This window comes from Arachis stenosperma, chromosome 6 (assembly GCF_014773155.1).
Source record: "Arachis stenosperma cultivar V10309 chromosome 6, arast.V10309.gnm1.PFL2, whole genome shotgun sequence".
Lineage (NCBI taxonomy): Eukaryota > Viridiplantae > Streptophyta > Magnoliopsida > Fabales > Fabaceae > Arachis > Arachis stenosperma.
The window spans coordinates 81,362-95,428 of NC_080382.1; the positions used below are offsets into that span (position 1 = coordinate 81,362).

At 38.5% G+C, this 14,067-nt stretch overlaps 1 protein-coding gene across 2 annotated transcripts; it reads left to right on the plus strand.

Moving 5' to 3' along the window:
- The first annotated feature begins 205 nt into the window (after positions 1-205).
- Positions 206-6,687, plus strand: LOC130935047 (eukaryotic translation initiation factor 3 subunit A). Of its 2 annotated transcripts, none has more exons than XM_057864593.1 (15): positions 206-320; positions 444-491; positions 737-798; positions 900-1,381; positions 1,609-1,824; positions 1,916-2,284; positions 2,420-2,449; positions 3,635-3,862; positions 3,955-4,116; positions 4,470-4,691; positions 4,765-4,974; positions 5,058-5,264; positions 5,445-5,525; positions 5,607-5,808; positions 5,965-6,687. In XM_057864593.1, the coding sequence occupies exons 3-15, from the start codon at positions 753-755 to the stop codon at positions 6,393-6,395; spliced, it is 2,886 nt and encodes a 961-aa protein (XP_057720576.1). In that variant the 5' UTR covers positions 206-320; positions 444-491; positions 737-752; the 3' UTR covers positions 6,396-6,687. The 2 variants fall into 2 exon arrangements, with proteins under 2 accessions (XP_057720576.1, XP_057720577.1); XM_057864594.1 differs by having other exon boundaries at positions 219-291.
- The last annotated feature ends 7,380 nt before the right edge of the window (positions 6,688-14,067 follow it).

Sequence of the window (14,067 nt, forward strand, 5' to 3'; positions counted from 1 at the left end):
TTAGGAGGTCACCCAAAAAATCTAAATATATGAATCATTATTATAAATTTTTTTGTCACCGATGAATTATGAATTTAAACTTTTAGATGGACCCCGTGTGTGTCATCCATGTTGAACAGTCCCGCATAGTCACCAAAAATAAATTGAATAGGCCCGTATATGAAAAAAAAGATATAAAAAGATTGGGCTGAGAGATAGTAACTAGGGTAAGCACGCGCGGCACTGCAATTCCCCTGTTTCTACTTCACACTCTTCCCCTTCTCTTTGCTCTCCACACTCCCCCGCTTCTAGGTTATACGGCGCGCCCCATCTCTTCTCTGGTTCTCTTTTCTATCACACTATCTATCATTTGTTTTTGTCTTTTATTTTTCTTCTCTATTCTTATTCGCATGTTTCTCGATTTATGCATATTACTGAAATCCTAATTTTTGTGTTATTCCTAGGGTGCACTTTCTTCAGTGACAGCGGCGCACCATCAAAGAACTCTTAGGGTTTGTCTTATTATTGTTGAGATCCTCCATCTTATCGTTAATTTTCGTTTTAAATCTGATTATATTTTCGTTCTTTTTTTTTTGCTTTCTTTTTGGTCGTTTAGAACTTAGTTCGTTATTACTTGATTCCTAGGTTTATGAGTTTTATCTTCTTTACTTAATTTCAATCCGTGTTTCTATGGAATTTCACCTAAGATTTCGCCTCGTAATGCTGTTTGTTTATTTTCTTTTCTGTGTTTTGACAGTCTCTGAATTCCGAATATGACTTCGTTCCTGAAGCCTGAGAATGCCCTCAAAAGGGCTGAAGGTTTGTTCAAGAGATACTTCATTTAACTTTCTGTGGTTTATTCACTTGATGTTTGCCCTTGTTTCGAATAAAGAATGTAATTTGTTAATTTCAATGCACAGAATTGATCAATGTTGGGCAGAAGCAGGATGCTCTGCAGACACTGCACGACCTTATTACCTCGAAAAGGTACAGGGCATGGCAGAAGACCCTCGAAAGGATTATGTTCAAGTATGTGGAACTCTGTGTAGACATGCGCAAGGGACGGTTTGCAAAGGACGGGCTCATTCAGTACCGTATCATATGCCAGCAAGTGAATGTTAGCTCCCTGGAGGAGGTTATCAAGCACTTCATGCACCTATCCACTGAAAAAGCTGAACAAGCCCGTAGCCAGGCACAGGCATTGGAAGAAGCTCTTGATGTCGATGATTTAGAGGCTGATAAAAGGCCAGAGGACTTGATGCTGAGCTATGTCAGTGGGGAGAAAGGAAAGGACAGATCTGATCGGGAGCTTGTTACCCCTTGGTTTAAATTTCTTTGGGAAACATATAGGACTGTGCTTGAAATATTGCGCAACAACTCAAAGCTGGAAACTTTATATGCTGTAAGTTTTCTTGCTTTTTATTTTGTCTAAATTACTCATTACCTGTCGGAGTTTACATCTATAATTAGGTTTATACATTTGACCGTGCAAAGTGACCCTGATAGATGATACTTGATGTTGTTGTCATCTCTTATTGTATACTTGCTTGTAAAGAATGATAATTTGAGATTGCATTCTCGTTAATATTTTTTAAATCTAGTTTCTAATAGTCTCAACGATATGCACAGATGACTGCTCATCGGGCTTTTCAGTTTTGTAAGCAATATAAGCGAACCACAGAGTTCCGCAGACTATGTGAAATCATAAGAAACCATTTGGCCAACCTTAATAAGTATCGTGATCAACGTGACAGACCAGATCTTTCAGCTCCTGAGAGCTTGCAACTGTATCTGGATACAAGATTTGAGCAGCTGAAAATTGCAACAGAACTCGAACTTTGGCAGGTTAGATGTGAATCACGAGCTATTTTAACTAGGTTTAACACCAAAAGATTGTTAGCAAATATAACATCATAATTTGCTTACCCATTTGTAGGAAGCTTTTAGATCTGTTGAAGATATACATGGACTGATGTGCTTGGTCAAGAAGACGCCGAAGCCATCTTTGATGGTTGTTTACTATGCTAAGTTGACAGAAATATTTTGGATAGGCTCAAGTCATCTATATCATGCATATGCATGGTTCAGGCTATTTTTATTGCAAAAGAGTTTCAATAAGAATCTGAGTCAGAAGGATTTGCAATTAATAGCTTCATCAGTTGTTCTGGCTGCACTTTCAGTGCCTCCTCATGATCGCACTCATGGAGCATCTCATTTGGAACTGGAACATGAAAAGGAAAGAAATTTGAGGATGTCTAATCTTATTGGGTTTAATATGGAAACTAAACCTGAAAGCAGAGAAATGGTATTTTACTTTACCTAATTGAAATCCAAAAGTCACAAGCAAAATTTAGCCTAATTTACTGCCTTCACGTAGAAATTTTCATTTTCTGACTTGCATTTTGTTTTCTTCTCCGGTTAAACTTTTGCCATTTCCCAGCTTTCAAGATCATCACTTCTTGCTGAACTGGTAAGATATTTGTTTTCAGAATTATTTTTTTTACTATTTCTTTTCAATTTGCATCATGGGGATCTATTTGAAAGACAAATTACGTTTGAGTGTTGTACATATTAATTTTTTATTCTGCCCCTGCCAAATCAAGGATGAGTATCATGCCATGCCATGCCATGTTAAAACAAGGATGGAGATATATTGGACACTACCATGATCTTTACTGTGTATTTAATTTTATATAAAATGACTAATCTTTCTTTATGTTCAATTAGTAGGGGAAACGTAACGTAACTTTATTTATATTCTGTCTTTCTTTCTTTCTTTCCTTATATGTTTTTGTGTGTGGTAATCTTGAGGTGAATGTCTTCTTCAATATGGGTGACTACCAAATTATAAATGTACTAGTTTTTTAATAAGCAGTAACGAGCCTATTAATCCACCTTTTTATTTATTAAATGCGAGATTAGTTAAGATGATAAGTACCTTGCTCTCTAACTAATCTTGAGTTCAAGTCTTAGATAGAAAAATGTATTTTCTTTTATGAATATATGTGATGAAGGGCATTTTAAGAACACTAAATTATGCACCAAACCCCTTTCAATCCCCATTATTTACAGTACATATTAGTTTTTTAAGCTTGTGATTGTTTCAGATTAATCAGTTATATCTCTGTATAATTTCGCTGTGTTTAGAATAGAGATTTGTGGATTAGCCAGTCACAAATAAGATCGAAATATTATTTATGCAATGAAATTTACTGTTATTGAAAAAAAGTGATGGTAATACTCCTATTTATGTAAAATTATACGTGCCATCACTTGCTTAAAATGATATAAGATTATAGGTTGATTACATGTGCAGTACTACTCGTGTAAGCCCAGCCTGAACTACTAGCTTGTCAAGAACTTTGATTGTTTAACCAAAACAAAGATGTATGCACTGACTGATAGACTGATGATATTTATTGATGAAATTCCCAGTTGCTGCATCAAGAATCATTTGTTATAATTTTGCCGAGACAACATTCTTTGATTTGTTTTCTATATTCTCATTATGTAATATTCTTTTCACCATGTCATTACTTACCAAGTCAACATCTAGTCTTGATTACAAGAGTAACAGCAAAATTTAACTGCAGTGATTTGAGTAATTATGGTATAATTTGTCTGAAGTTTGTATCTTGGGGTTGTTCATTTACAGGCATCCAAGGGCGTGATGTCTTGTGTAACTCAGGAAGTGAAGGATATTTACAACATTTTTGAGCATGAATTCCTTCCTTCAGATCTTGCAGTAAAAGTGCAGCCCTTGTTGGCTAAAATATCAAAGTTAGGGGGTAAGCTTTCCACTGCTTCATCTGTCCCAGAGGTGCAGCTGTCTCAATATGTCCCTGCACTAGAAAAGTTAGCTACCTTGAGGTTGCTCCAGCAGGTGCAATTTCATTTTTTTCTTTTTTTTTTTCTTGTGGTAAGTAAATGTTTTAATTTGAGTTTGTTATACTAATGCACATTTTGGTCTTCTAGGTGTCTAATGTGTACCAGAGTATGAAGATTGAGACCTTATCTGGCATGATCCCATTTTTTGATTTTTCTGTTGTGGAGAAGATTTCTGTTGATGCTGTTAAACAGAAGTTTCTTTCAATGAAAGTTGACCACATGAGAAATGTTGTAATTTTCTGCAAAATGGTATGTGCACCTCAGTATGGCCATGTTGCCTGGAGTAGGGCTTTATGATGTGGATCACTTGTTAGAAGTTCACCTGCTTGACATTACCAATAAATTTTATTGCATGTTATACTATGTCATATTCATACACATTCCTTTCGATCAATAATGTATTTTGCTGAATCAGTTTACATTATAATTTAAATGAAATTAGCGACGGGGGTAAATATATTCCTGTAGGATGTTTAAAACTTTTGATGATCTATCGTTGAGATGGGGAATGGTAATTGTTGAACAGTTTTTAGATGTTTATCAATATTGTCTCTTGCTCAATTTACACTTGCTTACAGAGTTTTTTCCCCTCCTTTTTTTAGAGTCTTGAGTCTGATGGCTTACGGGACCACTTGGCAAATTTTGCTGAACATTTGAATAAGGCTAGGCAGATGATTTATCCTGCTGAAAAAAAACCTTCGAAAATTGGAGCTTTGCTTCCAACTTTGACCGAGGTTGTTGCCAAGGAACATAAACGGCTTCTAGCTCGAAAATCTATTATTGAGAAGAGGAAAGAAGAACAAGAGCGGCAGCTTCTGGAAATGGTATGATCATGTGATTTATCATATTCATGAGTTTGTGTTTTTTTTGTGCTTACATTAACATCTATTCTTGAAGGAGCGTGAGGAAGAATCAAAGAGGTTAAGAGTGCAGAAAATGAACGAAGAGGCTGAAAAATTGAGAGTTGCAACTGAATTTGAGCAGAGGAAAAATGAGAGGCTCCGCCAAGAGATAGAGGAAAGAGAAAAGGAAGAAACTAAAGCTTTGTATGAGGAAGCTGAGAAAAAATTAAAAAACATGAAGGGGAAAAAGCCACTTATTGAGGGGGTAAGTTGAGGTCTGATTGATTCTTTGTATTAAAGTGATTTGTTAGTATTAAAGGTTTTGACAGTAAATCCTATCCTCTCTAGGATAAAATTACCAAGCAAACCTTGATGGAATTGACTTTGAATGAACAACTCCGAGAAAGACAGGAAATGGAGAAAAAACTCCAAAAACTGGCAAAAACCATGGATTATTTGGAAAGGGCAAAAAGGGAAGAGGCTGCTCCCTTGATTCATGCTGCATATGTAAAGCGCCAAGAGGAAGAGAAGATTCTTCATGAGCATGAGCAGCAGGTGTGTTGGATTCTCTTGTTTGCTAGAATTTAATTCATGCTTGTGTCATTACTCCTTCACCTCTTGGAAACATTTAAATTAGTAGTTTCTTTTAATGCACATGACCTTCCACATGGCATTTTTATCATTGTAGTTAGTTTTAGTTTTGCACTGAATGGATTCAATGTTAATTTGATGCAGCAAGAGATTGAAGTGAGTAGACAACGTCATGAAGGAGATCTCAAGGAGAAGGAGAGGCTTGCCAGAATGATTGGCAATAAAGTAAGTATTGTCAGCAGCTGGGCTTTGCCTGTGTTTAATATCACCATCTTAAGCTGATGCTTTTGTTATTTTTCTATGTAGGAGATATATCAAGAGAAAGTTGTTAGTCGACGCCAGGCTGAATTTGACAGATTGAGGAAGGAAACGGAGGAGCGGATCTCTAGGATATTACAGTCCAGGAAACAGGACAGGGAAAGGTTGAGGAAGTGGAAGTATTATCTGAATGTGGAAGAAGAGAGGCAGCAAAAGTTGCGCGAGGAGGAAGAAGCAAGGAAGCGCGAAGGTATGTACTTTTAACTCTGTCCTAGAACAGATTAAAGACTGCATCAATTTAATGGCTATTGGGTACCCCGTAGATGTTATCATCTCTTTTATGCACTTTCAAACGGCTCATCTTCTGTATTATGTTTACCAAACTTGGATTATTCTCATCCTACAGAGGCTGAGAGGCGAAGGAAGGAGGAGGCTGAACGTTTAGCGAAATTGGAAGAGATAGCAGAGAAACAGAGGCAAAGAGAGCGGGAACTGGAAGAAAAGGAAAGACAAAGAAGAGAGGCATTGTTGGGAAGAGGTGCCGAGCCAGCTTCAAGGCCTACTGAGAGTCTTGCACGCCCACTCGAGTCTGGATCTGCTGCTCCTGCTGCAGCTGCCGCTGCTGCTGCACCAGCCCCAGGGAAGTATGTCCCTAGGTTCCGCCGTGAGAAACCTGATGGTGCAGCTGCTCCTCCTGAAACAGACCGCTGGAGTAACAGTAGCAGCCGGCCAGATGGTGACAGGTGGGGTCGTGGTGAAGATCGCAGATCAGCATTTGGTTCTGGTGTGGGTTCTAGGTCATCTTCAACCTGGTCATCCTCGAGGAACCCTCGTTAATCACCCTGTTCCCATCTGTTTAAAGCTGATGTCATTCTGGCCCTCAATTGGAGGGTACAATGCATTGCATTGCATTGCCTGATGTGCGGTTCTCATGACCTTGTCGAGCTCTTTTTGTACTCTCCCCAATTTGAGTTCTAGAATTTTTTTTTGATACTTGGTTCGTAAAATTTGTTTTATCTCCTAATGCATGTGGGTCCTAGATTATGCAACAATTTTCTATTTATGATCGAGCAGATTGGATATGGTACTCGGAATTTCAAGTCAGAAGTAATGCAGACTTAATTTTCGATGTGTTGGTGCTATTATGTATATGTTTGCTTTAGTGTTCAAAAGCATGAATGCACGATTAACTTGTTTGAATGTTTTTTTTTCAACATGATTTTTACTTTAAAGCGATATTTTGTAGTTGGCAACTACTCTAATGAAGATGTAAAAAACATATTTTTATGATGATTTTTGTTTAAAAAGTGTAACTTCATTATTTGACTACTCTTTAAATAACAATAATACTTTTAACATAAAAATCAAGCCTTAAAATGAAATATCTTTATATGATGATAATCTTTTTTTATATATAGTTATTTTTATTTTATTTTACAACTATCCTTTTTCACCTTCCTATCTTATCATTTGTACATGCAAGATCATTTTCATTTTATTCCTTAGCTATCTTTTTTTATTCGTTCCACACTCATTATCCTTATCTTCAATAAATAAGGTAAATTTTTCTTCTGCCATAATTTCATTATCCTCACATTTTATTTGTTGCCGTCCCCCTTGGATTATAGCTCTGCGTCTGTTATTAAGAAATATTAATTAATTTAATAGTTTTTGTAATGACATAAATTTATAAATTTAAAAACTTAAAAATTATATCATAAAATATGAGTTTTAATAGATAACAATATTGATCATATTATTTTGACGTTAAGAATGAATACGATACTAAAAAATAAAAATCTTTTATCGAAAACAAATTTCTATAAATAATGCTATCAACGAGAAATTGTTCTACTTTGAAGGCAAATACTAATTTTTTTTTTTTACGGATTTTCTAACTCGGTAGGTAGAGAACTAATCCACCACGTATTGTTAAGGTTTGTCACTAGCTAATGAATTGCTACACATATAATGCGAGATTCAAACTCCAAATACTTATTTAAGCGGACAAATGAAATGATCACTCAACCAATCAAAATTGATTGAGACAAATACTAATGATTTTATTTAATATTTTCAAGTTATAAAATATTTATAACAATAATTATTATATATATTATTTTTTTAATAAAAAACTTTATATAATTTTATATATTATCCATGAATACAAGCGCAATTGAGATTCCTGGGGAGTTATACATTTGTGTATTGATAAAATCATTCACTATTTCTTGAAGCTCGATCTCTCCCCCGGATGAACCATAGAGCTAAGAGAAACCATGAACCAGAATAGAAGAGCTTGCCCCACCCATGAGTAAATATTTCGTAGTAGCCTCATTAGACCGTACATCTTTCTTGGTATATCCAGAAAGTAGATAGGAGCATAGATTGAAACATTTTGGAGCTACAAAGATAGTTATTAAATCGTTAGCGCCGCATAAAAACATTCCTCCTAGAGTAGCTGTTAATACGAATAACAAAAACTCTGTTAGAGCCATTTCTGTACATTCGATGTACTCTACGGATAGAGGAATACACGAGCACAGAAACATACACTAGTTAAAAAATGAAAATAGGTTTTACCGTGTACCACACTCATCAAGAGAAATATGTATTTGAACTAAGATGAAATATTATGATACACTTCAAGTAAAATATGTACTTGAGCTAAAATAAAATTAGTTGATATGTTTTGACTTGTTCTAAAGGCTGTCTGCTTCGCTCTAATTCAACATGCCAACAAGTTTTGATATGTATTCGAATGTCTTCACAAGCTTGTCAATGCCATTTCTTTTTGTTAGGAATATGATCACTTTGTCCACTATGTCATTCATGCTTTGGAAAGAAATAATGGTAGCACACACATACATACACGTAATGAAATTTATCCAGAGATCAAATTTTAGTACATAGATTAAATTTTATCAAGTAAATCAAAACTTAATACTTCTACAATTAAATTAATATTATATTTATATTTACATGTTGTAATGTACTTTTGTATTTTATGCACTTCATTGTTAATTTTTTTTTAATTTTATAAACATGTTTGCTTTTTATTATTATAGTTTATAATTATTAGACATTATCAATTATGTGTATATATATCTAATATTATGTGTAATTAATATAATAATATGTTCTAATTTAAAATTCTGTAATATAAAAATTATTAAAATAATAATATTGAAAATTTAATCTAATCTTTATCCTTTTGGTAATTTCACATTTAAAAGTAATTTTGGTCATTATTATCCAAATAATATTTTATCAATTATAATTACTTTTCAATCAAAGTATATAATTATTTTATTTGTATTTTCGACTATACTTCCTTGGCTTATCTTTATTTTTTTTCTAAAGTCAGGAGTAAAATTCGAATCGAAAATCTCTAAGTGAGGATAGCTTGTACTATAACTCGTTGGGTTTGGCTTGTCTTATTTTGTATCTTAGCTCTCCTGTAAATTAATCCCACAATTTTTAAAATTTTAAGCTTAATTTTTCTATATAGACAAATTCGATATGAAAATTGGTTTGTCTAACGAAATTAAAGTTTTGGTATTTATTTAGTGATTAAAATTTGTTAACACTCACTCAAATTTTCTTTGAAATTAATTTGACATATTACTCTATTTTTTTATTAAAAAATTAATTTTTTAATAGTTATCAAAATTAAATTGATAATTGACATATTAGTCGTTTATTGAGTGAGTCAATGGTCAAATTATTTGAATATTAATTAGAAATAATTAAATTAAATAAATATATAAAATTATAATAAAAAATTAAGTTTAAATAATAAAGAATAGAATTTTGAAATTACAAAAGAACGAAAATGAAATGAATTTTGGATGCAATTTCGTAATTTCTTGTCAATTTTTATTTAAAAATTTAATTAATTTGATAGTTCTTATAGTTTATCAAATTTGTAAATATCTTTTTATATTTTAAAAGACGTAATTATGTTTTCATGCTTTATAAAAGGTTTTAAATAGGTATTTGTCACTACAGAAGATAAAATTAACAAAATATTCTTAAGTATATAGTTGTAGAGGCTAAATTTAAAAAGAAAATTGTTCGGTTGAACGCTTCCTGAACGGGTTGAGTTTCTCAGTTCCCTGAAAATATGAGATACGGGTCACCTTTGCGCATCTGGATCTCCTTAACCAATGGAGAGAGGATCGCCTTCAGGGAGTGTGGTTCCACCGAGCTGATGGTTTGGAGAGGAGGGGACCACTTGCAAAAAAGGACTCCGACGCTCAAGTCAGTGTCCGTACGAAGGCGTCAGATAATGTGAGGGGTAGGTGACGTACCTCTAGGGAGGGGTAGGGCCCTCCCCATATATACCCTACATTAGGGCGGGTCCCACAGGAGTAGATCCACCTTCCAGGAAGTTTCCCTCCTCCAACTGGCTGGTTTCACACAGATGGGGAGGTGGCACGCGGGTTATCCCTTGGTTCGAGCATGGCGTGTTGTCGGGTCGGCGGTTTGTCCTAACCTGGACTCCTGCCTAGTTGGACTGGGCCGGAACAGTGCCCCCAACGCGCCAGCTACGTCGATGAGCGCTGTTGGTGGCGCGTGCTCCTCAGTTTTTCTCTTGCTGGTTTCCTGTCTAATCGGTTGTTCGCAAGAGGGGCGTGACCCCTACGCACAAGTGGCGCTCGTTCGCTTCTGGGAAGTGCCAATCGTCGCCTCGTTTCTCGCGCTGGGCATTTAATGGCCATTATGATGATTTAAAAGCTTGGGGAAAAGTCTGCTTTGCCCCTGACTTTCGTGCTTCCCAGTGCGGTTATCTTCCAGTTTTTTCCTTCTTTCCTCCACTCTTCCGACTTTTTCGCATTCCATTTTGCCATTTCCAAATCCCTCCTGCATTACCTTTCCTCATTTTCCCCTTCAGATTTTCTAGGATTCGCTTCTGGTTCGACTACATTTCTTCAGAACTCTTCAGCTTTCTTTGACGACTATCTTTTTGGTAGGCATCCTCTCCCTTTATTGTAAGTTATTGCAAATGGATGAGTGTTACTGTTGTTACTATTACTGTTGCTTCTTTACTGTCATTTTGTTTCATTTTTGCAATCTTCGAGTTGTGCATGTCTCCTTACTTGAATTGTGTCGCCATTAGTTAGGCTCTAGGAGGGTTGCCATTAGATTTTCAGTTTTTAAACTTTGCGTAATTGTAAATAGGCTTACTGTAACACGTAGAGTTAGTTCTGGCTTCTCCGGTTTCCCGAGCTCCAGAGCTTATTGACTAAGTGGTACCCCCACTGTAGGTATGGCTCAGCGTCCTGCAGCGAGAGTTCCCGTGGACCGCTATGCCTGGGTTACTTCGGATGTGAAGGATACCTCCTCTCAGATGACTTTGGAGGATCTCCAAGAGTTCCGACAATCCGACCTGCTCTACGGGGGTGGTCTCGAGGAGGAACGTTACCATGCATTTGTTCCCGGGAAAGAAGAGCGGATATGTCATCTGAATTTGAACACCCCCGAGTTACCGACTGGATATGGCTATACAAGTCCATGTTCACCAGCCAGGGGGTTCGTATCCCCTTCTTCCCCTTCAAAATATCACTTCTTAACCGATGCGACGTGGCACCGTCGCAATTACATCTAAACAGTTGGGCTTCGGTCCGATGCTTTGAAATGGTTTGTGAGTATTTGGAGTTGCCGACCTCGGTGGAGGTCTTCTTGTGGTTCTTCATCTTAACGAACCCCTCCAAGGAAGGGAAAGCCAAGAAAGGGTACATGTCTTTCCGGGCGGCCCAGGGTAGACGGGTCTTCGATCTGTTCGAAGACTCCTTTCACAGCTTCAAAGGAAAGTATTTCAAGGTGCAGCCTGCCGAAGGTCAGCATCCATTTTGGTTGACCTTGGAGGGGGACCACCACATCCTGACTTATTGGAGCTTCGGGGCTAGGGCTAACACCTTCACGAAAGTAACATACAAAGGGTTAACCCAAGAGAACAAAAACGTAGCCAACGTGCTGTTGGATATCTTTGGAAAAAACAATGTCAATCCTCATATTTTAATGGGTGACCGTGAGGTGGGTAGGAGCTACATAGGTGAGTGGTTGGTTGGTCGCCGTTTTGCTTTTCCACCATTTGATTTGCTTGCTTACTCGCTATCATGTTTTAACACTTTTTTTTTTCGGTGTCCATGGCTGCCAAATAGGTGGGACTTGATAATTTGATGTCCAAGTTTCTCCTTGGGGACGATGATGACTGCTCAACCACTCCCACCACCGATTTCCAGACCTCTCATACTCCCGAGGTCCAGTCCCACCCCCCTCAGGGGGAGGTTGCTGGGACCAGCACTGGCATGACTTCTCCAACGGAAGAGGTTTTGGGGGAGGAGGTTGGTCCAGAAGTCGCCATTGTCGAGAATCCTAGGAAGAGAAAATCTACCTCCAGCCCAGAAGGGGTTCTCACCGCCATGGAGAAGAATTTTGATGCTGGTCACTTCATCGATGCCTAGCTTTTGCCGGGAACTGAGGAGTTCTTCGACGGTGGGGACCTTGCCTCCCAGGCCAAATGGGTGTACCGTACCTTGCTCCAGGCTGCTGCGATAGCAAGAAGGGCAGAGCTCATTTTGGCAGGTGCTCGAAACCTGGAGGGTAAACTCCAGGGGGCTGTTAAGTCTATGGAGAAGCTGAAAACGGAGGTAGAGTCGTTGACAACCCAGCTCACTACCTCGGAGGGAAAGTTGAAAACTTCCGACGACACTGTGGTTAGGCTTACCGAGCGCGAGCTCACCCTGGAGGGCCAACTCAACACCGCAAGAGGCCGGGTGGCGGAGTTGGAGAAAGAGCTCGCCAGTTATGTTGCATCAGCGGATGCTACCAAGGCTGAAGTTGCCTCGTTGAAAAAGAAGAATAAGGAGACGGTAAAGGAAGCTAGGGATGCCATGATAGCTACTGACAAAGCGATCAAGGCCCAGGTGAAGCTCTTGGCTCCCGAGTTCGATGTATCTACTTTTGGTGCTTTCAAAACCATTAATGATGGCAAGATTGTAGACTTCTCCAGGAAGTGAGTTGCAATGGCTAGTGGATTTTGTATTATTTCTTTCGCCGCTGTGGCTTTGTGTTACGTACTTTGAACACTGGTAATTTTTTGTAAAACAATTTACCGTTTTGTCGGATAACGACAACAAACGAAGCCGACTTGTGGCTTTTATGTTTAAGCACTTAGATTGTGGCCTTCATTTTTGTAGCCGCTTAATGTAGTGTTCACGATTTCGATGTCTCCCGGGGTGATCAGTCCTGAGATGCCGTAATCTTATCAAATTGGTCAGTTAACAAGGCAAAATAACCGAACAGTGCATTAAAGACAGTAAGTCGGAAATGAGAAAGAAATGATTAAAATTTAAACAAAGCGAATTAGAGCATGTTAAGTTACGAATTAAACAAACGAGGTAAGTAAACAGTAACAAGTGAACACGAAATAAGACAGATGTTACTAAATCGGGGTACTGGCTGGCCGCCGGGTCCGCTTAGGCTTCTAAGAGTAGAATCTCTTTAAGTTCCCCACGTTCCACGTTCTGGGTACTTCTTTTCTGTCCAGTCGTTCCAGCTTATAAGCTCCATTTCTGACTACTTCCTTTATCCTGTACGGGCCTTCCCAGTTAGCTGCCAGTTTCCCTTTTCCGGGGGTCGGTAGGCCTAAGTCGTTGCGTCGTAGGACCAGATCGTTTAGTTCGAAACTCCTTTTTAGTACTTTGGCATTGTACCGCAGGGCTATTCTCTGCTTCAACGCCGTCTCCAACAAGTGGGCCATCTCCCTAGTCTCGTCGACCATATCCTTCTCTACAGCTTCCTCGACTCCACCAACGAGTAGCCGTGGGCTCGACTCACCCACCTCCACGGGAATCACTGCATCGACCCCGTAGGTAAGTCGGAAAGGGGTTTTCCCGGTGGAGGATTGTGGTGTTGTTCTATAGGACCATAAGACTGATGCGAGTTCTTCTGCCCACGCTCCCTTCCTCTGGTCAAGCCGTTTTTTGAGGCCTTGGAGGATAACTTTGTTCGCGGCTTCAACTTGGCCATTGGTCTGTGGGTGCTCCATTGACGAGAACCTTTATTTTATCCCTAGGTCTGTAAGGAACTCACCAAACTTCTTATCTGCAAACTGCGTCCCATTTTCTGATATCACGACCTCTGGGATTCCGATTCTGGAGATTACTTGCCTCCACATAAACTTGCGGCAATTTGCTGACGATATGCTGGCCAGCGGCTCTGCCTCAACCCACTTCGTGTAGTAGTCAATGGCCACGATCAGGTATTTAACCTGCCTAGGCCTCACCGGGAAAGGTCCCAAAAGGCCAACCCCCCATTGATTGAAAGGTCGGGAGGCCATTAGTAAACTTAGCTCGGCTGCCGGGATCCTATGGAAGTTGGCGTTTTCTTGACACCTCTTGCACTTCTTGACGAACTTCTGGGAGTCCGACATCATCGAGGGCTAAAAGTAACCGGCCCTAACGAGCTTCCGAGCCAAAGCCTTTCCACCGATATGGTGGCC